This window comes from Heterodontus francisci, chromosome 15 (assembly GCF_036365525.1).
Source record: "Heterodontus francisci isolate sHetFra1 chromosome 15, sHetFra1.hap1, whole genome shotgun sequence".
Taxonomy (NCBI): domain Eukaryota; kingdom Metazoa; phylum Chordata; class Chondrichthyes; order Heterodontiformes; family Heterodontidae; genus Heterodontus; species Heterodontus francisci.
The window spans coordinates 2,861,284-2,888,036 of NC_090385.1; the positions used below are offsets into that span (position 1 = coordinate 2,861,284).

General features: G+C 47.4%; 1 protein-coding gene across 2 annotated transcripts in view; it reads left to right on the plus strand.

Annotated features, from left to right (window-relative positions):
• Window positions 1-9,194, plus strand: part of LOC137377831 (transcription cofactor vestigial-like protein 3) — a 50,075-nt gene extending 40,881 nt beyond the window's left edge. Inside the window, exons 3-4 of one of the 2 annotated variants that reach the window (XM_068047909.1) lie at window positions 1,428-1,838; window positions 7,106-9,194. In XM_068047909.1, the coding sequence (XP_067904010.1) occupies window positions 1,428-1,838; window positions 7,106-7,149 (455 nt within the window). In that variant the 3' untranslated portion in view covers window positions 7,150-9,194. Of the gene's footprint in view, window positions 1-1,427; window positions 1,952-7,105 lie in introns of those variants that run through there. The other variant, XM_068047908.1, reaches the window with a different exon arrangement.
• The last annotated feature ends 17,559 nt before the right edge of the window (window positions 9,195-26,753 follow it).

Genomic DNA, 26,753 nt, shown 5'->3' on the forward strand with positions numbered 1-26,753 from the left:
AATTGAATGGTGGAACAGTCTTGATGGGCTGAATGGCACTCTTCTGTTTCTGTGCTCTATCCAATTTTGTTTGTTTATGCCTCTGTTTCCTTTGCCAATATCTGCCTTTAGCACATTTGTAGCCAATCCTGGAGGTATTGAGCAAAACGTTTTGCAGAAATGTTACAGAAAATTTGCAGCAAAATGCAACGCAGCAAATGTACTGAGATATTTGATGTGAAAACCAGATGTAATGAAACTTTGGAAATTCTGCTTTCAAAGTTATTGTATTATTATTGAATCAGCCTTAATAATGCTTATGGTGCTCATATCCCATGACGGTGAAATAGACTCTTGACAGCTAGAAGCCAACTGAATCACCAAACTTCACAGACTGTATACCTTTCTTTTAATGGACTCTAACGCAACAAATCTACCTTTCCACACTCTGTAACCCATTTGTGTGTGTGTAAACCTCTAGTGTGTGTGAGAGAGTGAAAGTTGGCACATAGTTTATTATTTAATTGTTTCGGTTTAAGTACAATAAAGTTATCCTCTTTCTTTGTTAACTCAAGAAAACCTGTCCGATTGGTTCTTGTTATGACCGTAACACTCTGCACAGGTTCATTGTATCAGCCCCTGACATTCTCCTGTCCCGCACCCCATCCCATTGCTGAGCACCATTCCCCATCCCGCCCCATCACTGAGTGGAATCCCACAGCCCCCATCCCCCATTACCCACGTCACTGTGTGCTCTAGGTATACCCATCCCTGTCACTGTCCCGTCACTGACCTTTGTCCCCCATCCCCTGTCCTGTCACCGAGCCCCATTCTTTGCTGTCTTCGCCAGTTTGAATAAATCACATTTTGATTGCATCCATCTTCTGTGAGACATTGATCCCTGCTTTGTTCCAAGTGTCAAAGTATTTTTCTGATCTTTTTAAAAGTTCTTTCACAGGATGTGGCCATTGCTGAGCAGATTTCCATTTAATACCCATCCCGAGTTGTCCTAAGAAGGTGGTGGCAAAAGCTGCCTTCTTGAACCAGTGGTGGCGGTTTGATATAACTGAGGGACTTGCTAGGCCATTTCAAAGGGCAGTTAGATCAACCACATTGATGTAGGTCTGGAGTCACATGTAGGCTAGACCAGGTAAGGATGGCAGATTTCCTTCTTTAAAGCACATTAGTGAACCAGATGGGTTTTTACAACAGTCCAGTAATTTCATGGCACCATTAATGAGAGTGGCCTTTTATTCCAGATTTCTCTTTATCTGAACCTGAATTTTCAAACTGCAGTGGTGGGATTTGAACTCCTGTTGTCTGGGTTACCAGTTTAGTGACACAGCCACAATGCTGCCATATTGTTTACATTAAATGACTCCTGTTTACATCTGAAGCATAGGTTGACTTCGATATATCTATTCAACACTATTTCCTCTATTTTTCAGATGAGAAGCAGCCCACTCACCGGTGGAGTCCTCGAGCTCAGTTCTGGTCCAGTCCATACCAAGGACCCATACTCTCTACTGTGACCAGAAATGCTGCGAGTGAGCCTGTGGCTCAGTACAGGCCAGGCTCCCATCAGAATCCCCCAACGCAACCTCACAATCCATGGCTCTTACCTGTCATGAGCAGTCAAAGTCTAGATGGCACTGTCTGTCGCCAGCCAATGCCTGAGCTCCACCGAATGATGCCAGCTGCAATTAACAACCGACAGTATAGCTCCCTTCTACACGGTGAGAGGCCAGCTACTGGACCCAGTCAGCCACAGGCCATTCCAAAACCAAACATCACATCGACATGGGCAGGCCCTGAACCTGGACTTGCTGACATGGGGCAGAGTATGAACTCTGATATAGGTATGCCAAGTGACTTACAGAGGAAGTCATGGAGAATGGGAATGTGATTATAAACTCCTGCCTTGTGGCTCTATATAAAGCAAGTGTGTTTGTTTTATTAATTATCAGAAATAGAAATAGACAATTCCAATTACCAATAGAAATTAATCACAGTCAGTGATATTATTGTCAGAGCAGAAATCAGTATTTTTTCCAGGGATGAAACTGGTACAAAGCAGACAAATTTGGCAATAACCTGTCTGAGTCCAATCCACCCATTTTCTAAACCTTCCCAAATGACTGTATAAAACATGAATTTTATGGAAATATAACTACATTTTTAAAAATTATTTTATGGGATGTGGGAGTCACTGGCAAGACCAGCGTTTATTACCCATCCCGAATTGCCCTTAACAACTAAGTGACTTGCTGGGCCATTTCAGAGAGCAGTTAAGAGTCAACCACATTGCTGTGGGTCTGGAGTCACATGTAGGCCAGACCAGGTAAGGACAGCAGATTTCCTTCCCTAAAGGACATTAGCGAACCAGATGGGTTTTTAACAACAATCCAGTAATTTCATTGTCACCATTACTGAGACTAGCTTTTTATTCCAGATTTATTTAATTAACTGAATTTAAAATCCTTAGCTGCTGTGGGGGGATTTGAACTCATGTCCCTTGGAGTATTAGTCCAGGTCTCCGGATTATTAGTCCAGCAACATTACCACTGTACTACTGTACCTGACAAGTGGCCTGATATCTGTTTTAGACATCTGTCAAGGCAGCCATGGAAAATGGACCTGATGAATTTAGCAGTGGCCTGGCCCGAGAGAGTTCCAGATCGATACAAATCTTTGTACGCTGAAGTGCTTACTGAACACAGCTTCTCCAGTTGGGCTCTGATCAAGGCTTTGTACAACACAAGCAACACTTTAGGTCAACATTCTATTTGCCTTTCTGATCACTTTTCCTACCCATCCACTAACTTTAAATGATTCATGTACATGGACACATTCCCCTAGAGTTCCATAGAATTATAGAAATGTTAAGGCACAGAAGGAGGCCGTTCAGCCCATCGTGTCTACGCCAGCTACCTTCCATCCTTCACAACAATTAGAAAATACTTTATCTTTCTTGGATCCAAAGTGGAGTTTCAATTCCAGTGTCCTCACAAATACCAATGAGATAGAAAACGAGTTAACCTGTTTCTGGTGGTGTTGGTTGAGTTGGTTGAGAAATAAGTATTGTCCTCAAGAGGAGATCACTGACCTTCTTCCAAATAGATGCTTGGAAGGGCAGCTGGGGAGTTTGCAAAGCAGGTGTGGAAAGAACAAAGAACAAAGAACAGTACAGAACAAACACGCCATTCGGCCCTCCAAGCCTGCACCAATCTTGATGCCTGCCTAAACTAAAACATTCTGCACTTCCGGGATCCGTATCCCTCTATTCCCATCCTATTCATGGATTTGTCAAGATGTCTCTTAAACGTCACTATCGTACCTGCTTCCACCACCTCCCCCGGCAACAAGTTCCAGGCACTCACCACCCTCTGTGTAACGAACTTGCCTCGCACCTCCCCTCTAAACTTTGCCCCTCTCACCTTAAACTTATGTCCCCTAGTAACTGACTCTTCCACCCTGGGAAAAAGCTTCTGACTATCCACTCTGTCCATGCCGCTCATAACTTTGTAAACCTCTATCATGTCGCCCCTCCACCTCTGTCGTTCCAGTGAAAACAATCCAAGTTTATCCAACCTCTCCTCATAGCTAATGCAGTGGTTTTTGTCGAGGTTCATCCCAAGCAACTCGGTAACACAGGAGTCTGTGCTCTACGGGCTATTCCCAGGGACACACACCGAGATAAACATCAACTGCTGCTGGAGGACAATCAATTCGGTGAAAGACACCCTTTGGTCTGCCCGAAACTTGCTGGTCTTCCAGCGCAAAGAGTTGTCCACGACCGAGTGTTGCAGACTGGCACATTCCAAGGTCCAGGACCATGTGCTGAGGGACGCACTAAAGTTTGGGGCAGCCACTGCAAAGGAACAATAGGGAAAGACCACTGTGTAAGGTCCTCTGTCCAAAGTGAACTGAGGGGCTGGATCCATGAAAAACTCCTTGAACTGAATCCAGAAAATATTTGTTTGCTGCAAAATGTACATGGCATGAGAAAAGAAATGGAAGGGTTGTGAGGCAACTCACTCCTGTATCGAAGGAAACTGATCTCCTTTGCACTCTTTGTATTGTAGACGGTGCTGTTTTGAACTGTTTTGCAATGTATTTTTTTTTACAGATTTTTATAAATAAAGTATATTTTGGAAATTAAAAAAAACCTTCTGACAGTGCAGCACTCCCTCAGTACTGCCCCTCCGACAGTGCAGCACTCCGTCAGTACTGACCCTCTGACTGTGCAGCACTCCCTCTGTACTGACCCTCCGACAGTGTAGCACTCCCTCAGTACTGACCCTCCGACGGTGTAGCACTCCCTCAGTACTGACCCTCCGATGGTGCAGCACTCCCTCAGTACTGACCCTCCGAAAGTGCAGCACTCCCTCAGTACTGACCCTCCAACAGTGCAGTACTCCCTCAGTACTGACCCTCTGACGGTGTAGCGCTCCCTGAGTACTGACCCTCTGACGGTATACTGCTCCCTCAGTACTCACCCTCCGACAGTGCAGCGCTCCCTCAGTACTCACCCTCCGACGGTGCAGCGCTCCCTCAGTACTGACCCTCCGACGGTGCAGCGCTCCCTCAGTACTGACCCTCAGACAGTGCAGCACTCCCTCAGTACTGACCCTCCGACGGTGCAGCGCTCCATCAGTACTGACCCTCTGACAGTGCAGCGCTCCCTCAGTACTGACCCTCTGACCGTGCAGCACTCCCTCAGTACTGACCCTCTGACCGTGCAGCACTCCCTCAGTACTGACCCTCCGACGGTGCAGCGCTCCCTCAGTACTGACCCTCCAAGAGTGCAGCACTCCCTCAGTACTGACCCTCCGACGATGCAGCATTCCCTCAGTACTGACCCTCCGACAGCGCAGCGCTCCCTCAGTACTGACCCTCCGACTGTGCAGCGCTCCCTCAGTACTGACCCTCCGACGATGCAGCATTCCCTCAGTACTGACCCTCCGACAGTGCAGCACTCCCTCAGTACTAACCCTCCGACAGTGCAGCACTCCCTCTGTACTGATCTTCCGACAGTGCAGCACTCCCTCAGTACTGACCCTCCGACGATGCAGCACTCCCTCAGTACTGACCCTCCGACAGTGCAGCACTCCCTCAGTACTGACCCTCCGACAGTGCAGCACTCCCTCAGTACTGACCCTCCGACGATGCAGCACTCCCTCAGTACTGACCCTCCGACAGTGCAGCACTCCCTCAGTACTCACCCTCCGACAGTGCAGCGCTCCCTCAGTACTCACCCTCCGACGGTGCAGCGCTCCCTCAGTACTGACCCTCCGACTGTGCAGCGCTCCCTCAGTACTGACCCTCCGACGATGCAGCATTCCCTCAGTACTGACCCTCCGACAGTGCAGCACTCCCTCAGTACTAACCCTCGACAGTGCAGCACTCCCTCTGTACTGATCTTCCGACAGTGCAGCACTCCCTCAGTACTGACCCTCTGACAGTGCAGCACTTCCTCAGTACCGATCCTCTGACAGTGCAGCATTCCTCAGTACTGACCCTCTGACAGTGCAGCACTCCCTCAGTACTGACCCTCCGACGATGCAGCACTCCCTCAGTACTGACCCTCCGACAGTGCAGCACTCCCTCAGTACTGACCCTCCGACGATGCAGCATTCCCTCAGTACTGACCCTCCGACAGCGCAGCGCTCCCTCAGTACTGACCCTCCGACTGTGCAGCGCTCCCTCAGTACTGACCCTCCGACGATGCAGCACCCCCTCAGTACTGACCCTCTAACAGTGCAGCTCTCTCTCGGTACTGACCCTCTAACAGTGCAGCACTCCCTCAGTAGTGACCCTCTGACAGTGCAGCGCTCCCTCAGTACTGACACTCTGACAGTGCAGCACTCCCTCAGTACTGACCCTCTGACAGTGCAGCACTCCCTCAGTACTGACCCTCTGACAGTGCAGCACTCCCTCGGTACTGACCCTCTAACAGTGCAGCACTCCCTCAGTACTGACCCTCTGACAGTGCAGCACTTCCTCAGTACTGACCCTCTGACAGTGCAGCACTCCCTCAGTACTGACCCTCTGACAGTGCAGCACTCCCTCAGTACTGACCCTCTGACAGTGCAGCACTCCCTCGGTACTGACCCTCTAACAGTGCAGCACTCCCTCAGTACTGACCCTCCGACAGTGCAGCACTCCCTCAGTACTGACCCTCTGACAGTGCAGCACTTCCTCAGTACCGATCCTCTGACAGTGCAGCATTCCTCAGTACTGACCCTCTGACAGTGCAGCACTCCCTCAGTACTGATCCTCTGACAGTGCAGCACTCCCTCAGTACTGACCCTCTGACAGTGCAGCACTCCCTCAGTACTGATCCTCTGACAGTGCAGCACTCCCTCAGTACTGACCCTCTAACAGTGCAGCGCTCCCTCAGTACTGACCCTCTGACAGTGCAGCACTCCCTCAGTACTGACCCTCTGACAGTGCAGCACTCCCTCAGTACTGACCCTCTAACAGTGCAGCACTCCCTCAGTACTGACCCTCTGAAAGTGCAGCACTCCCTCAGTACTGACCCTCTGACAGTGCAGCACTCCCTCAGTACTGACCCTCTGACAGTGCAGCACTCCCTCAGTACTGACCCTCTAACAGTGCAGCGCTCCCTCAGTACTGACCCTCTGACAGTGCAGCACTCCCTCAGTACTGACCCTCTAACAGTGCAGCACTCCCTCAGTACTGAGCCTCTAACAGTGCAGCACTCGCTCAGTACGGACCCTCTGACAGTGCAGCACTCCCTCAGTACTGACCTTCTGACAGTGCAGCACTCCCTCAGTACTGATCCTCTGACAGTGCAGCACTCCCTCAGTACTGACCCTCTGACAGTGCAGCACTCCCTCAGTACTGACCCTCTGACAGTGCAGCATTCCTCAGTACTGACTCTCTGACAGTGCAGCACTCCCTCAGTACTGCAGTGGGAATGTTGGTCTGGGTAATGGGATTGAATTTTCTTTGCTTGTCCACTGTAATTTCTGTGGAAGATCTGTGACTCACCTTGAGGAAATCCACTGTCTGGGCAGGGCCACCATCAAGTCAAGACTGGTCTGAATGATATGATGAGTAACGTAACATTATTTGATCTAATTTTACATTTCTTCTATAGGTTTCCAACATCAGCAGAGGAGGAAGGACCTATACTGGTATTAGAATGAACTGCAACGCTTTAATCTTATCGTAACTGCGATCCTCACCACTCGCCCAGATCTCTTACTGCACCATCACCTGTAAACTCTCCTTTATACTGGTGTCTGCTTTGCTTGGATTCCTGGACTGTTTGTCTGAGCTGCTCCTGTTGATTCCATTCCTTATCCAGCTCCAAGACTGGGATATTGGTCTGTCATGAGACAAGGGAGTTGGATTTAAAACATGTAAATTCAGGGACCTGATTATTGAGGTTGATCTCCTTCAACCTGTCAAGGATTGCAGCATGGAAAGGAGGCCATTCGGCCCACTGAGTCTGTGCCCGCATTTTACTGGGTAATCAGGCAATCAGAACAAAACAAGCACCTGTAGAAAAATGTCCTATTTCTCACTCGGACTTTGACCTTTCCTGGCCTTAATCCACAATATTCTTTCATGAGTACAGAGATCTGGATTGTCAAATAACTCTTGGTGCAGTTTGCTGAACATTTATTCATGAGCTTTGCTGGTAGCCTTCTGATAGGGACAACCCAGGAACAATGGTTTAATGTGTTTTCTCAAGTTATAAATTGGTTCTTCCAAATACACAACTCAAGGCATAAGAAAAACATGGACTATTTAGAAATAACTTGCATTTATGTAGCTCTGTTAACATAGAAAAATGTCCCAAGGTGCTTTACTGGAGCATTATCAGGCAAATGTCACACCCAACCACAGGAGGTGGTTTAGGGAGGGAATCCCAGAGTTTAGGGCCCAGGCAGCTGAAGGCACGGCCACCAATGGTGGAGCGATGGGAATCGGGGATGCACAAGAGGCCGGAATTGGAGGAGTTCAGAGATCTTGGAGGTTTGTGGAGCTGGCAGAGATTACAGAGATAGGGAGGGGTGAAGCCAGGGATTTGAAAAGGATAAAAATAAATCAGGATGATTAGGAATCTCACCATTATGGAGGTGTTTCCCATTTACTCACAGATAGGTGCACTTGACATTAATTAAATATTAGCTGCTGAAGTTTCTAAATCTCATAACATTAATTATTCAAAGAACTCTAAAATTCTTGCGTTCGACAGTATGCTGTCAGTATATCATTAATAATCCTTTAGCCCCATCTATTGGCAGTCTGGGATTCAGGGAGTGTGCAGAGATTGTCCTGAACTCTATAGGAATTGATCATTAATCTGCTGCGGACAATCCGGGAGATAAAACAAAGGGATATTGAAAATAATTTATGTTTTCTTTCATTTTCTTTGAACAGTTTTGTTTAACAGTTGTAAAAATATTGGAGATGGGTAACAGGCCAATTGGCTGATTAGCAGAGTCTGTTTGCTTTCCAGTTGGCTGAGGGAAGGACTGGCAGTAAGGATTGATACACTGGCACCAATAATGTGAGAGGTAGGGGTGGGATTTGCAAATAACTGTGCTGATTGATGCCCCTCTCTGTAACTCCCCACCCTCCAAATACACCCTTCACCACACTCTTAATGTTGGAGGCTGGACACTGAACATCAACAGGCTATTTGACCTTGTAAGGCATCAGCTCTTACTGATCCTATCATCAAACACTTCCAACAAGGGTCAGTGATTGGGAGTGGGAACATTGTCCCTGCCCAACTCGGGGATGCTGAAGCTAATTGAAATTCCCTCTCAAAACAGCATCAACCAGGTTAATGGAACGTGGGGGTTGGGGGTGTGTAGACCTGGGGAGTGTTAATTCTGTGCACTGAGAGCGCTGAGCAGGTATCCGCGCAGTTACCCCTGCATTGCCTACAGAAACTGCCATTGGCATGGGTCACTGTCACCCACCAAATCTGTAATCGTTTGCCCTGGAAACAAACAATTTGAAGATTATACCCTGACTGGTGAAGTTGGCATCTGATTGTGTTAAAGTCACTGTTCTGAGCACCAATTCTTCACCAAGTTTAATATGTGTTAAGTCTTCATACCTGAACTTTGCTGATTGGAAATAAATATTGACAGAGGCTAAAATCCTGATTTAAGCAATCCTTTATTTCCCATTAAAGTCAACGAGGGTAAAGTGGGACAGGTGTAAAATGGACATTTAAACTGGAACCCATCCTGTTCCCTAGGGTTCTTCTTCTTCTTTGGCCTCCTTGTCTCGAGAGACAATGGGTAAGCGCCTGGAGGTGGTCAGTGGTTTGTGAAGCAGCGCCTGGAGTGGCTATAAAGGCCAATTCTAGAGTGACAGGCTCTTCCACAGGTGCTGCAGATAAAATTGGTTGTTGGGGCTGTTACACAGTTGGCTCTCCCCTTGGGCTTCTGTCTTTTTTCCTGCCAACACTAAGTCTCTTCGACTCGCCACATTTTAGCCCTGTCTTTATGGCTGCCCGCCAGATCTGGCGATCACTGGCAACTGACTCCCACAACTTGTGGTCAATGTCACAGGACTTCATGTCGCGTTTACTGTCGTCTTTAAAGCGGAGGCATGGACGGCCGGTGGGTCTGATACCAGTGACGAGCTCGCTGTACAATGTATCCTTGGTGATCTTGCCATCTTCCATGCGGCTCACATGGCCAAGCCATCTCAAGCGCCGCTGGCTCAGTAGGGTGTATATGTTGGCTGCCTCGAGGACCTCTGTGTTGGAGATACGGTCCTGCCACCTGATGCCAAGGATTCTCTGGAGGCAGCGAAGATGGAATGAATTGACATGTCGCTCTTGGCTGACATATGTTGTCCAGGCCTCGCTGCCATGGAGCAAGGTACTGAGGACACAGGCCTGATACACTCGGACTTTTGTGTTCCGTGTCAGTGTGCCATTTTCCCACACTCTCTTGGCCAGTCTGGACATAGCAGAGGAAGCCTTTCCCATGCACTTGTTGATTTCTGCATCTAGAGACAGGTTACTGGTGATAGTTGAGCCTAGGTAGGTGAACTCTTGAACCACTTCCAGAGCGTGGTCGCCGATATTGATGGATGGAGCATTTCTGACGTCCTGTCCCATGATGTTTGTTTTCTTGAGGCTGATGGTTAGGTCAAATTCGTTGCAGGCAGCCGCAAACCTGTCGATGAGTCTCTGCAGACACTCTTCAGTGTGAGATGTTAAAGCAGCATCGTCAGCAAAGAGGAGCTCCCTGATGAGGACTTTCCGTACTTTGGACTTCGCTCTTAGACGGGCAAGGTTGAACAACCTGCCACCTGATCTTGTGTGGAGGAAAATTCCTTCCTCTGAAGACTTGAACGCATGTGAGAGCAGCAGGGAGAAGAAGATCCCAAACAGTGTAGGTGCGAGAACGCAGCCCTGTTTCACGCCACTCAGGATAGGAAAGGGGTCTGATGAGGCGCTGCTTTGCTGAATTGTGCCTTTCATATTGTCATGGAATGAGGTGATGATACTTAGTAGCTTTGGTGGACATCCAATCTTTTCTAGTAGTCTGAAAAAACCACGTCTGCTGACGAGGTCAAAGACTTTGGTGAGATCAATGAAAGCAATGTAGAGGGGCATCTGTTGTTCGCGGCATTTCTCCTGTAGCTGGTGAAGGGAGAACAGCATGTCAATAGTCGATCTCTCTGCTCGAAAACCACACTGTGCCTCAGGGTAGACATGCTCGGCCAGCTTCTGGAGCCTGTTCAGAGCGACTCGAGCAAAGACTTACCCCACTATGCTGAGCAGGGAGATTCCACGGTAGTTGTTGCAACCCAAGGGTTGGGTCTGGGTTAAGGTTACATTTAAAGTTCAGGATCTGCTGAATGTTTATGAGTGTAATAAGAATATGCAGTGAACAAAGATTAAAATGCAAGTTTCTTTTTATACAACCTCAGCAGTAAAGCATTGATAAAGAGCAGTTAATTATATCATCAAATAAAGATATAAATGTGGAATAACAAAGCAAATATCAGGTTAATCAAGAATCCAAAGACCTAATTGTTTGAGTTATATTAAATGCCTCAATATTGACACTAAATGAAGAATATAGTGTTTTAAAAGACTGTGGCCGGAATTTTACATCCCCCAAAGAGCGGGCTGGTGGCGGGGGAGGGGGGGGGGGTAATTAAAATAGAGTGGGAGGCTCGGTGGGGGTGGGGCCTTCCCCACCTGCTCTCGCCCCAAACGCCTATTGACGGCCACTAAAGAGCCTCCACGTGCACTCAGTGTACCTGCAGCAGACTGCGCTGTGTACCTGCAGCAGACTGCACTCAGTGTACCTGCAGCAGACTGCGCTCTGTGTACCTGCAGCAGACTGCACTCAGTGTACCTGCAGCAGACTGCACTCTGTGTACCTGCAGCAGACTGCACTCTGTGTACCTGCAGCAGACTGCACTCAGTGTACCTGCAGCAGACTGCGCTCAGTGTACCTGCAGCAGACTGCGCTCTGTGTACCTGCAGCAGACTGCACTCTGTGTACCTGGAGCAGATTGCACTCTGTGTACCTGCAGCAGACTGCACTCAGTGTACCTGCAGCAGACTGCGCTCTGTGTACCTGCAGCAGACTGCACTCTGTGTACCTGCAGCAGACTGCGCTCAGTGTACCTGGAGCAGATTGTGCTCTGTGTACCTGCAGCAGACTGCACTCAGTGTACCTGGAGCAGATTGCACTCAGTGTACCTGGAGCATACTGCGCCCAGTGTACTTGGAGCACACTGTGCTCAGTGTACCTGTAGCAGGCTGCACTCAGTGTACCTGGAGCAGACTGTTCTCAGTATACCTGGAGCACACTGTACTCGGTGTACCTGGGGAACACTGTACTCGGTGTAACTGGGGCACACTGCACTCGGTGCACCTGGGGCAGACTGTACTCAGTATACATGGGGAACATTGTACAGAGTATACCAGGGGCACACTGTACTCAGTATACCTGGGGCACACTGTACTCAGTATACCTGGAGCAGACTGTACTCAAAATACCTGGTGCAGACTGGACTCAGTATACCCGGAGCAGACTGTATTCCGTATACCCGGAGCACACTGTACTCAGTATACCCGGAGCAGACTGTACACAGTATACCTGGAGCATACAGTACTCAGTATACCTGGACCACACTGTATTTGGTATACCTGGAGAGGACTGTACTCTGTATACCTGCGGGACACTGTACTCTGTAAACCTGGGGCAGAATGTACTCAGTACACCTGCAGCAGACTGTACTCAGTGTACTTGGAGCACAGTGTAGTCAGTATACTTGGAGCACAGTGTAGTCAGTATACCTGAAGCACACTGTACTCAGTATACCTGGAGCACAGTGTAGTCAGTATACATGGAGCACAGTGTAGTCAGTATACCTGATGCACACTGTACTCAGTATACTTGGAGCACAGTGTATTCAGTATACCTGGGGCACAGTGTAGTCAGTATACCTGATGCACACTGTACTCAGTATACTTGGAGCACAGTGTATTCAGTATACCTGGGGCACAGTGTAGTCAGTATACCTGATGCACACTGTACTCAGTATACATGGAGCACAGTGTAGTCAGTATACCTGATGCACACTGTACTCAGTATACTTGGAGCACAGTGTATTCAGTATACCTGGGGCACAGTGTAGTCAGTATACCTGGAGCACAGTGTAGTCAGGATACTTGGAGCACAGTGTATTCAGTATACCTGGGGCACAGTGTATTCAGTATACCTGGGGCACAGTGTAGTCAGTATACTTGGAGCACAGTGTATTCAGTATACCTGGGGCACAGTGTATTCAGTATACCTGGGGCACAGTGTAGTCAGTATACCTGATGCACAGTGTAGTCAGTATACCTGAAGCACACTGTACTCAGTCTCCCTGGAGCACAGTGTAGTCAGTATACTTGGAGCACAGTGTAGTCAGTATACATGGAGCACAGTGTAGTCAGTATACCTGATGCACACTGTACTCAGTATACTAGGAGCACAGTGTAGTCAGTATACCTGATGCACACTGTACTCAGTATAATTGGAGCACAGTGTATTCAGTATACCTGGGGCACAGTGTAGTCAGTATACCTGGAGCACAGTGTAGTCAGTATACTTGGAGCACAGTGTATTCAGTATACCTGGGGCACACTGTACAGTATACCTGGGGCACACTATACTCAGTATACCTCTGGAACATTGTACTCAGTATACCTGGAGCAAACTGTACTCAGTATACGAGGGGCAAACATTGCTCAGTATACCAGGGGTACACATAACTCAATATAGCCGGGGTACACTGTATCCAGTATAACAGGAACAGACTGTACTCAGTATACCTGGAGCAGACTGTACTGAGTATACCAGGGGGAAACTGTGCACAGTGTACCTGCAGCAGACAGTTCTCAGTATACCTGGAGCACACTGCACTCGGTGTACCTGGGGTACACAGCACTCGGAGTACCTGGGGCATGCTGTACTCGGTGTACCTGGGGCAGACTGCACTCAGTATACATGGGGAACATTGTACTCAGTATACAAGGGGCACACTGTACACAGTATACCTGGGGAACACTGTACTCAGTATACCTGGAGCAGACTGTACTCAAAATACCTGTAGCTGACTGTACTCAGAATACCTGAAGCAGACTGTACTCAGTATAGACGGAACAATCTGTACTCAGTATACCCGGAGCAGACTGTACACAGTAAACATGGAGCAGACTGTACACAGTATACCTGGAGCAGACTGTACTCAGTATACCCGGAGCAGACTGTATTCAGTATACCTGGAGTACACTGTACTCTGTATACCCGGAGCAGACTGTACACAGTATACCTGGAGCAGACTGCACTCAGTATACATAGAGCAGACTGTACTCTGTATACCTGGAGCAAACTGAACTCAGTATACCTGGAGCAGACTGTACTCAAAATACCTGGAGCTGACTGTACACAGTATACATGGAGCAGACTGTACACAGTATACCTGGAGCTGACTGTATCATGTATACCCGAAGCGGAATGTACTCAGTATACCTGGAGCAGACTGTACACAGTATACCAGGAGCAGACTGTACTCAGTATACCCGAAGCAGACTGTACTCTGTATACCCGGAGCAGACTGTACACAGTATACCTGGAGCAGACTGCACTCAGTATACATAGAGCAGACTGTACTCTGTATACCTGGAGCAAACTGAACTCAGTATACCTGGAGCAGACTGTACTCAGTATACCTAGAGCACACTGTACTCAGTACACCCAGAGCAGACTGTACTCAGTACACCCAGAGCAGACTGTACTCAGTATACCTGAAGCACACTGTACTCAGTATACTTGGAGCACAGTGTAGTCAGTATACTTGGAGCACACTGTATTCAGTATACTTGGAGCACTGTGTAGTCAGTATGCCAGGAGCAGTGTAGTCAGTATACCTGGAGCACACTGTATTCAGTATACTTGGAGCACAGTGTAGTCAGTATACCAGGAGCACAGTATTGTCAGTATACTTGGAGCACAGTGTATTCAGTATACCTGAAGCACAGTGTAGTCAGTATACCTGGAGCACAGTGTAGTCAGTATACCTGCAGCACAGTGTAATCAGTATACCTGAAGCACAGTGTAGTCAGTATACCTGGAACACAGTGTAGTCAGTATACCTGAAGCACAGTGTAGTCAGTATACCTGGAGCACAGTGTAGTCAATATACCTGAAGCACACTGTACTCAGTATACCTGGAGAACACTGTAATCTGTATACCTGGGGCACATTGCACTCAGTATACCTGCAGCAGACTGTCCTCAGTCTATCTAAAGCAGTCTGTATTCAGCATACCTGGAACAAACTGTACTCAGTACCCCTGAGCAGACTGTACTCAGTATACCAGAGGCACTCTCTACTCAGTGTACCAATGGCACACTGTACTCCGTATACCTGGGGCACACTGTACACAGTGTAGCTGGAGTAGTCTGTACACAGTGTATCTGGAGCAGACTGTACACAGTATACCTGGAGCAGACTGTATTCAGTATACCTGGAACAAACTGTACTCAGTACCCCTGAGCAGACTGTACTCAGTATACCAGAGGCACTCTCTACTCAGTGTACCAATGGCACACTGTACTCCGTATACCTGGGGCACACTGTACACAGTGTAGCTGGAGTAGTCTGTACACAGTGTATCTGGAGCAGACTGTACACAGTATACCTGGAGCAGACTGTATTCAGTATACCTGGAGCACAGTGCACTCAGTATACCTGGAGCATACGGTACTCTGTATACCTGGAGCAGACTGTACTCTGTACACCTGGAGCAGAAACCAGTCATTATACCTGGAGCAGACTGTACACAGTATACCCGGAGCAGACTGTACTCAGTATACCAGGGGCACACTGTACTCCGTATACCTGCGGCACACTGTACACAGTGTAGCTGGAGTAGTCTGTACTCAGTGTATCTGGAGCAGACTGTACACGGTATACCTGGAGCAGACTGTATTCAGTATACCAGGAGCACAGTGTACTCAGTATACCTGGAGCACACTGTACTCTGTATACCTGGAGAAGACTGTACTCTGTATACCTGGAGCAGAAACCAGTCAGTGTACCCGGAGCACACTGTACTCAGTATACCCGGAGCAGACTGTACTCAGTATACCCGGAGCAGACTCTATTCAGTATACCTGGAGCACACTGTACTCAGTATACCCGGAGCATACTGTACTCAGTATACCCGGAGCAGACTGTACACAGTATACCCAGAGCAGACTCTATTCAGTATACCAGGAGCACAGTGTACACAGTATACCTGGGGAACACTGTACTCAGTATACCTGGAGCAGACAGTACTCAAAATACCTGGAGCTGACTGTACTCAGAATACCTGAAGCAGACTGTACTCAGTATAGCCGGAACAATCTGTACTCAGTATACCCGGAGCAGACTGTACACAGTATACATGGAGCAGACTGTACACAGTATACCTGGAGCAGACTGTACTCAGTATACCCGGAGCAGACTGTATTCAGTATACCTGGAGTACACTGTACTCAGTGTACCCGGAGCAGACTGTACTCAGTATACCCGGAGCAGACTGTACACAGTATACCTGGAGCAGACTGCACTCAGTATACATAGAGCAGACTGTACTCTGTATACCTGGAGCAAACTGAACTCAGTATACCTGGAGCAGACTGTACTCAAAATACCTGGAGCTGACTGTACACAGTATACATGGAGCAGACTGTACACAGTATACCTGGAGCTGACTGTACCATGTATACCCGGAGCGGAATGTACTCAGTATACCTGGAGCAGACTGTACACAGTATACCTGGAGCAGACTGTACTCAGTATACCCGGAGCAGAGTCTATTCAGTATACCTGGAGTACACTGTACTCAGTATACCCGAAGCAGACTGTACTCTGTATACCCGGAGCAGACTGTACACAGTATACCTGGAGCAGACTGCACTCAGTATACATAGAGCAGACTGTACTCAGTACACCCAGAGCAGACTGTACTCAGTACACCCGGAGCAGACTGTACTCAGTATTCCTGAAGCACACTGTACTCAGTATACTTGGAGCACACTGTATTCAGTATACTTGGAGCACAGTGTAGTCAGTATGCCAGGAGCACAGTGTATTCAGTATACCTGGGGCACAGTGTAGTCAGTATACTTGGAGCACAGTGTACTCAGTATACTTGGAGCACTGTGTAGTCAGTATACCTGGAGCAGACTGTATTCAGTATACCTGGAGCACAGTGCACTCAGTATACCTGGAGCATATGGTACTCTGTATACCTGGAGCAGACTGTACTCTGTACACCTGGAGCAGAAACCAGTCTTTATACCTGGAGCAGACTGTACACAGTATACCTGGAGCAGACTGTATTCAGTATACCTGGAGCAGACTGTACACAGTATACCCGGAGCAGACTGTACTCAGTATACCAGGGGCACACTGTACTCCATATACCTGTGGCACACTGTACACAGTGTAGCTGGAGTAGTCTGTACTCAGTGTAACTGGAGCAGACTGTACACGGTATACCTGGAGCAGACTGTATTCAGTATACCAGGAGCACAGTGTACTCAGTATACCTGGAGCACACTGTACTCTGTATACCTGGAGAAGACTGTACTCTGTATACCTGGAGCAGAAACCAGTCAGTATACCCGGAGCAGACTGTATTCAGTATACCCGGAGCAGACTGTACTCCGTATACCCGGAGCAGACTCTATTCAGTATACCCGGAGCAGACTGTACACAGTATACCAGGAGCACAGTGTACTCAGTATACCTGGAGCACACTGTACTCTGTATACCTGGAGAAGACTGTACTCTGTATACCTGGAGCAGAAACCAGTCAGTATACCCGGAGCAGACTGTACTCAGTATACCTGGAGCAGACTCTATTCAGTATACCTGGAGCACACTGTATTCTGTATACCTGGAGAAGACTGTACTCTGTATACCTGGAGCAGACTGTACTCTGTACACCTGGAGCAGAAACCAGTCATTATATCTGGAGCAGACTGTACACAGTATAACCGGAGCAGACTGTACACAGTATACCCGGAGCAGATTGTACTCAGTATACCAGGGGCACACTGTACTCCGTATACCTGCGCCACACTGTACACAGTGTAGCTGGAGTAGTGTGTACTCAGTGTATCTGGAGCAAACTGTACACGGTATACCTGGAGCAGACTGTATTCAGTATACCAGGAGCACAGTGTACTCAGTATACCTGGAGCACATTGTACTCTGTATACCTGGAGAAGACTGTACTCTGTATACCTGGAGCAGAAACCAGTCAGTATACCCGGAGCAGACAGTTCTCAGTATACCTGGAGCAGTCTGTACTCAGTATACCCGGAGCAGACTCTATTCAGTATACCAGGAGCACAGTGTACTCAGTATACCTGGAGCACATTGTACTCTGTATACCTGGAGAAGACTGTACTCTGTATACCTGGAGCAGAAACCAGTCAGTATACCCGGAGCAGACAGTACTCAGTATACCCGGAGCATACTGTACTCAGTATACCTGGAGCATACTGTACTCAGTATACCTGGAGCAGACTGTACTCATTATACCTGGAGCACAGTGTATTCGGTATACCTGGAGCACACTGTACTCTGTATATCTGGAGCAGACTGTATTCAGTATACAGTATTTACAGTAGAGAAAGAAAATTTTGTTGAGGAGAATACTGAGATTCAGGCTACTAGGCTAGATGGGATTGAGGTTCACAAGGAGGAGGTGTTATCAATTTTGGAAAGTGTGAAAATAGATAAGTCCCCTGGGCCAGATGGGATTTATCCTAGGATTCTCTGGGAAGCTAGGGAGGAGATTGCAGAGCCTTTGTCCTTGATCTTTATGTCGTCATTGTCGACAGGAATAGTACCGGAAGACTGGAGGATAGCAAATGTTGTCCCCTTGTTCAAGAAGGGGAGTAGAGACAGCCCTGGTAATTATAGACCTGTGAGCCTTACTTCGGTTGTGGGTAAAATGTTGGAAAAGGTTATAAGAGACAGGATGTATAATCATCTTGAAAAGAATAAGTTCATTAGGAGATAGTCAGCACGGTTTTGTGACGGGTAGGTCGTGCCTCACAAACCTTATTGAGTTTTTCGAGAAGGTGACCAAACAGGTGGATGAGGGTAAAGCAGTGGATGTGGTGTATATGGATTTCAGTAAGGCGTTTGATAAGGTTCCCCATGGTAGGCTATAGCAGAAAATACGGAAGTATGGGGTTGAAGGTGAGTTAGAGCTTTGGATCAGAAATTGGCTAACTGAAAGAAGACAGAGGGTGGTGGTTGATGGCAAATGTTCATCCTGGAGTTTAGTTACTAGTGGTGTACTGCAAGGATCTGTTTTGGGGCCACTGCTGTTTGTCATTTTTATAAATGACCTGGAAGAGGGTGTAGAAGGGTGGGTTAGTAAATTTGCGGATGACACGAAGGTCGGTGGAGTTGTGGATAGTGCCGAAGGATGTTGTAGGGTACAGAAGGACATAGATAGGCTGCAGAGCTGGGCTGAGAGATGGCAAATGGAGTTTAATGCGGAAAAGTGTGAGGTGATTCACTTTGGAAGGAGTAACAGGAATGCAGAGTACTGGGCTAATGGGAAGATTCTTGGTAGTGTAGATGAACAGAGAGATCGTGGTGTCCAGGTGCATAAATCCCTGAAGGTTGCTACCCAGGTTAATAGGGCTGTTAAGAAGGCATATGGTGTGTTAGCTTTTATTAGTAGGGGGATCGAGTTTCGGAGCCACGAGGTCATGCTGCAGCTGTACAAAACTCTGGTGAGACCGCACCTGGAGTATTGCGTGCAGTTCTGGTCACCGCATTATAGGAAGGATGTGGAAGCTATGGAAAGGGTGCAGAGGAGATTTACTAGGATGTTGCCTGGTATGGAGGGAAGGTCTTATGAGGAAAGGCTGAGGGACTTGAGGTTGTTTTCGTTGGAGAGAAGGAGGAGGAGAGGTGACTTAATAGAGACATATAAGATAATCAGAGGGTTAGATAGGGTGGATAGTGAGAGTCTTTTTCCTCGGATGGTGATGGCAAACACGAGGGGACATAGCTTTAAGTTGAGGGGTGATAGATATAGGACAGATGTCAGAGGTAGTTTCTTTACTCAGAGAGTAGTAAGGGCGTGGAACGCCCTGCCTGCAACAGTAGTAGACTCGCCAACTTTAAGGGCATTTAAGTGGTCATTGGATAGACATATGGATGAAAATGGAATAGTGTAGGTCAGATGGTTTCACAGGTCGGCGCAACATCGAGGGCCAAAGGGCCTGTACTGCGCTGTAATGTTCTAATTCTAATAAAAGAGCGCACACTAGTCAGTCTACCTGGAGCAGACTGTACTCAGTACACCCGAAGCAGACTGCACTCAGTATACATGGAGCAGACTCTACTCAGTATACCTGGAGCACACAGTATTCGGTATACCTGGGGGACATTGTACTCAGGATACCAAGGGCATACTGCACTAAGTATACCTGGAGTATACACTGTACTCGGCCTACCTGCAGCAGACTGTATTCAGTATACCTGAAGCACACTGTACTCAGTATACTTGGAGCACAGTGTAGTCAGTATACCTGGAGCACAGTGTACTCAGTATACTTGGAGCACAGTGTAGTCAGTATACTTGGAGCACAGTGTAGTCAGTATACCTGCAGCACAGTGTAGTCAGTATACCGGAAGCACACTGTACTCAGTATATTTGGAGCACAGTGTAGTCAGTATACGTGGGGCACACTGCATTCAGTATACCTGCAGCAGACTGTCCTCAGTCTATCTAAAGCAGACTGTATTCAGCATACCTGGAACAAACTGTACTCAGCACCCCTGAGCAGACTGTACTCAGTATACCAGGGGCACACTGTACTCCGTATACCTGGGGCACACTGTACACAGTGTAGCTGGAGTAGTCTGTACTCAGTGTATCTGGAGCAGACTGTACACAGTATGCCTGGAGCAGACTGTATTCAGTATACCTGGAGCACAGTGTACTCAGTATACCTGGAGCATACGGTACTCTGTATACTTGGAGCAGACTGTACTCACTACACCTGGACCACACTGTATTCAGCATACCTGGGGCACACTGTACTCAGTATATTTGGGGCACACGGTACTCAGTATACTTGGGGTGCACTGTATTCAGTATACCTGGAGCAGACTGTATTCAGTATACTTGGAGCAAATTGTACTCAATATACCTGTAACAGTCTGTATTCAGTATACCCCGAACACAGTGTACACAATGCACCTGGAGCAGACTGTACTCAGTATACTAGGGGCACACTGTACTCAGTATACCAGGGGCACACTGTACACAGCATACCTGGAGCAGACTGTACTCAGTATACCTGGAGCACACTGTAGTCATAGTGTCATAGAGAGATACAGCAGTGAAACAGGTCCTTTGGCCCACCAAGTCTGTGCCGACCATCAACCACCCATTTTATACTAATCCTACATTAATCCCATATTCCCGACCACATGTCACCTTCCCTCAATTATCCTACCACCTATCTACACTAGGGGCAATTTACAATGCCCAATTTTCCTCTCAACCTTCAAGTCTTTGGTTGTGGGAGGAAACCGGAGCACCCGGCGGAAACCCACGAGGTCACAGGGGGAACTTGCAATCTCCGCACAGGCAGTACCCAGAACCGAACCCGGGTCACTGGAGCTGTGAGGCTGCGGTGCTAACCGCTGCGCCGCCCTAGTCAGTATACCTGGAGCACACTGTACTCTGTATACATGCAGCACACTGTACTCAGTACACCTGGGGCAGGGTGTACTCGGTACACCTGGGGCACACGGAACTCGGTACACCCGTAGCTCACTGTACTCGGTATACCTGGAGCAGACTGTATTCAGTAAATGTGGAGCAGACGGTACTCAGAATACCAGGGGCACACTGCACTCGGTATACCTGAAGTTCACTGTACTCTGTATACCAGAAGCACATTCTACTTAGTGTACCTGGGGCACACTGTACTCAGTGTACCTGGGGTGTACTTTGCTTGTATGTTCCTCATCCTGTCATATCCCACAGCACATCGCGATTGTGATTGATCCGAGTTTTCACTTTATGTTTTTGTGCTCCTGCCAGAAATTTTAAAGCCACTTATTGATGTGGTCGCGGTCCCAGTAAAATGATGTATTGCTTCTTGCCTTGTCACTTTACAAACACATTATTAGAAGGACAGCTGAATCTTGTGATAATTAAACACTACTGTAGTCGTGCTCTGTGTTAGAAGGCAGATAACCCAGCAGTGAAGGAACTGACGAGCTTTTATTTACAGAGACACACATTACATATCGTGCAAACCCAACAACCCTCTTACTGTCTGCTCTGAAATATATCAGCACAGGAGAGTCTCCAGTTAATACCCACCACCTGAAAACTATTAACCCCTAATTGATATACAATTAATACAATGCATCATCATTGCATGTCAGCAAAGGTGAAAATGGCAGCAAATGGTTACATTAGATGGTTAAAAGCAAAATATTGCGGATGCTGGAAATTTGAAATAAAAACACAAAGTACTGGAAATACTCAGCAGGTCTGGCAGCATCTGTGCAGAGAGAAGCAGAGTTAACGTTTCAGGTCAGTGACCTTTCATCAGAACTGTAGACGGATGTTGTACTCTCTTGGTTTAAAAATCAATGTTTAGGCCCCAGCCGGAGGATTACGTCCAGTTCTGGACACCACATTGAGGAAAGATGTCAAGGCCTTGGAGAGGCTGCACAGGAGATTTACTGGAATGGTTCCAGGGATGAGGGACTTCAGTTATGTGGAGAGACTGGAGAAGCTGGGTAATTACAGGCCGGTGAGTCCAACATCAGTGGTTGGGAAACTATTGGAAAAAATTGTGAGGGACAGGATTAATCTCCACTTGGAGAGGCAGGGATTAATCAGAGATAGTCAGCATGACTTTGTCAGGGGGAGATCGTGTCTAACTAACTTGATTGAATTTTTTGAGGAGGTGACTAGATGTGTAGATGAGGGTAAAGCAGTTGAGGTAGTCTACATGGACTTCAGTAAGGCTTTTGATAAGGTCCCGCATGGGAGATTAGTTAAGAAGGTAAGAGCCCATGGGATCCAGGGCAATTTGGCAAATTTGATCCAGAATTGGCTTAGTGGCAGGAGGCAGAGGGTAATGGTAGAGGGTTGTTTTTGCGAGTGGAAGCCTGTGACCAGTGGTGTACCACAGGAATCGGTACTGGGACCCTTGCTGTTTGTAGTGTACATTAATGATTTAGATGTGAATATAGGAGGTATGATCAGTAAGTTCGCAGATGACACGAAAATTGGTGTTGTCGTAAATAGTGAGGAGGAAATCCTTAGATTACAGGATGATATAGATGGGCTGGTAAGATGGGCAGAGCAGTGGCAAATGGAGTTTAATCCTGAGAGGTGCCAGAGAACTGGAGAACAGCTAATGTGGTCCCACTATTTAAGAAAGGTTGTAGAGATAAGCCAGGGAACTACAGACCAGTGAGTCTCACGTCAGTGGTAGGGAAACTATTGGAGAAAATTCTGAAGGAGAGAATCTATCTCCTCTTGGAGAGGCAAAATTTGATTAGGAATAGTCAGCATGGCTTTGTCAGAGGGAGGTCATGCCTAACAAATTTGATTGAATTTTTTGAGCATGTGACCAGGTGTGTAGATGAGGGTAGTGCAGTTGATGTAGTTTACATGGATTTCAGCAAAGCCTTTGACAAGGTCCCACATGGGAGACTTATCAAGAAAGCAAATGCACATGGGATACAAGGTAACTTGATAAGGTGGATTCAAAATTGGCTTAGCTGTAGGAGACAGAGAGTGATGACAGACGGCTGTTTTAGTGACTGGAAGCCAGTGTCCAGTGGCGTACCACAGGGATCTGTGCTGGGTCCCCTATTGTTTGTCATTTATATAAACGACATAGATGACTATGTGGGGGGGTAGGATCAGTAAGTTCGCCGATGACACAAAGATTGGCCGAGTGGTTAACAATGAGGTGGAGTGTCTTGGGTTACAGGAAGATATAGAGGGGATGGTCAAATAGGCAGAAAAGTGACTGATGGAATTTAACGCTGAAAAGTGTGAGGTGATACACTTTGGAAGCAGTAATGTGACACGGAAGTATTCAATGAATGGCCTGACACTGGGAAGTTCCGAGGAACAAAGGGACCTTGGCGTGTTTGTCCATAGATCTCTGAAGGCAGAAGGGCAGGTTAATAGGGTGGTGAAAAAGGCATATGGGACACTTTCCTTTATCAGTCGAGGCATAGATTACAAAAGCAGGGAGGTCATGTTGGAGTTGTACAGAACTTTGGTAAGGCCACAGCTGGAGTACTGTGTGCAATTCTGGTCGCCACAATATAGGAAGGATGTGATTGCACTGGAGAGGCGATTCACCAGGATGGTGCCTGGGATGGAACATTTCAGCTATGAAGAGAGACTGGATAGGCTTGGGTTGTTTTCACTGGAGCAGAGAAGACTGAGGGGAGACCTGCTAGAGGAAAACAAAATTATGAAGGGCATTGATAGGATAGATAAGAAGAAACATTTTCCCTTAGCTGAGGGGTCAATATCCAGTGGGCATAGATTTAAGTTAATGGGGAAGGAGGTTTAGAGGGCATTTGAGGAAAAATGTTTTCACCCAGAGGGTGGTTGGAATCTGGAACACACTGCCCGAAGAGGTGGTAGAGACAGGAACCCTCACAACATTTATAAGTATTTAGATGAGCAGTTGAAACGCCAGAGCATACAAGCCAAGTGCTGGAAAATTGGATTAGAATAGATAGGTGCTTGATGGCCAGCACATACACGATGGGCCGAAGGGTCTGTTTCTGTGCTGTATAACTCTATGACTCTAAGATGGGGTTTTCTCCTTAGCGTAGACAAGGTTAAGAGGAGATTTAATAGAGGTGTTTAATATCATGAAGGGTTTTGATAGAGAAAATAAGGAGAAGGTATGTGTGTATGTGAATGAGTTTACGTGTGTGTGCACGAGTGAGTGCGTGAATGTATGTGTGTGTGAGTGTGAGAATCTGTTGTGAGAGTGTGTATATGTGTGTGTTAGTCAGTGTGTGAGTGTCTTTGTGAATGTGTATATGAGTGAGCGTGTTTGTGTAAGTGTGAGTGTTCGAGTGAGAGCGAATGAGTGTCTGAGTGAGAGTGAGTGTGTGTGAGTGATCAGTATGTGAGTGTGAGTATATGAGTGAGTGTGTATGAGCATTTGTGTGAATGTGGGAATGCGTGAGTGTGTTTGTGAAGGAATGAGTGTGAGTGTGAGTGTGAGTGTGCGTGTGAGTGTGCGTGTGAGTGTGAGTGTGCGTGTGCGTGTGAGTGTGAGTGTGAGTGTGAGTGTATCCACCTCTCTACTCCTGGCCTCTTCTGACATGGAGACTGCTCCATTCACTGGGAATGTGGCATCAAACACGATCAAACATAACGTGAGAGGGGAGCAGGAAATCTACAGAAACACTGACAGAAGGCCCACAGCAAGCTTCCTGCTTTATTCTAAAACAATATTCAGTGATAACTAATACACAGCAAATATAGCTTCCTGCAGAATGATCCCAGCCTGTCCTGGACTGGAATATCCGTAGTATTACAGCGCTGTGACAATCTGTTGCTCAGCAACATTGCCGCCTGTGCCTCCTTTCTCTATGAATAAACCAACTGAATGTCACCTCCTTTCATTATATTTAGAAGTTTTTCAAGTAACATTCGCACCGCACAAGTGCCAGGCAATGGCCATCTCAAACAAGAGAGTATCTAACCATCTCCCCTTGACATTCAATGGCATTATAATCACTGAATCCCCCACTATCAACATCCTGGGGAGTGACCATTGACCAGAAACTGAACTGGAGTAGCCATATAAATACTGTGGCTACAAGAGTAGGTCAGAGGCTAGGAATCCTGCGGCGAGTAACTCACCTCCTGACTCCCCAAAGCCTGTCAGGAGTGTGATGGAATACTCTCCACTTGCCTGGATGGGTGCAGCTCCAACAACACTCAAGAATCTCGACACCATCCAGGACAAAGCAGCCCGCTTGATTGGCACCCCATCTACAAACATTCACTCCCTCCACCACCGACACACAGTGGCAGCAGTGTGTACCATCTACAAGATGCACTGCAGCAACACCCCAAGGCTCCTTCGACAGCACCTTCCAAACCCACGACCTCTATCAACCAGAAGGATAAGGGCAGAAGGTACAAGGAACCACCACCCAACACAAGAATTAGGAACAGGAGTAGACCCTCTGGCCCATCGAGCCTGCTCCGTCATTCAATACGATCATGGTTGATCTTGGGCTTCAATTCCACTTTCCTGCCCACTCCCCATATCCCTTGATTCCCTGCAAGACCAAAAATCTATCTATTCCAGCCTTAAATGGATTCAACGATGGAGCATTGACAACATCCCGGGGTAGAGAATTCCAAAGATTCACAATCCTTTGAGTGAAGAAATTTCTCCTCATCTCAGTCCTGAATAATTGACGCCTTATCCTGAGACTGTGTCCCCATGTTTTGGATTCTCCAGCCAGGTGAAACAACCTCTCATGGAGGTATTTTACAATCCTCGTGGTAGTGGGTGCTCAGATGGGAATGTGGGGGAATGGTAAAGTGGCATTGGCCCCATCAGGCCAGCTCCCCAACATCGCCCGCCACGGTCCAATTTCACCAGTGGCTGACAGATAATGAATAAGCAGCCAGTTTTTTCCTTCTTTTTCTGATTTTGAATTTGTAAATATTGTGAACTGTGAGGAGGATAGTGATCCTGTTCACGAGAACATAAACGGGTTGGTGGAATGGGCGGACACATGCAGATGAAATTTAATGCAGACAAGTGTGAAGTGATCCATTTTGGGAGGAAGAACGAGCAAAAGTAATATAAAATAAAGGATACATTTCTAAAGGGGGGGGCAGGAGCAGAGGGACCTGGGAGTAAGTCAGGTTGAGAGAGCAGCTGATAAAGCATACGGGATCCTGGGCTTTATAAATAGGTGCATAGAGTACCAAAGCAAGGAAGTTATGGTAAACCGTTATAAAACACTGGTTCAGTCTCAGCTGGAGTATTGTGTCCAATTCTGGGCAGCGCACTTCAAGAAGGACGTGAAGGCATTAGAGAGAGTGCAGAAAAGATCCAGGAGAATGGTCAGGGATGAGGAACTGCAGTTATGTGGATAGATTGGAGAAGCTGGGGCTGTTTTCCTGGA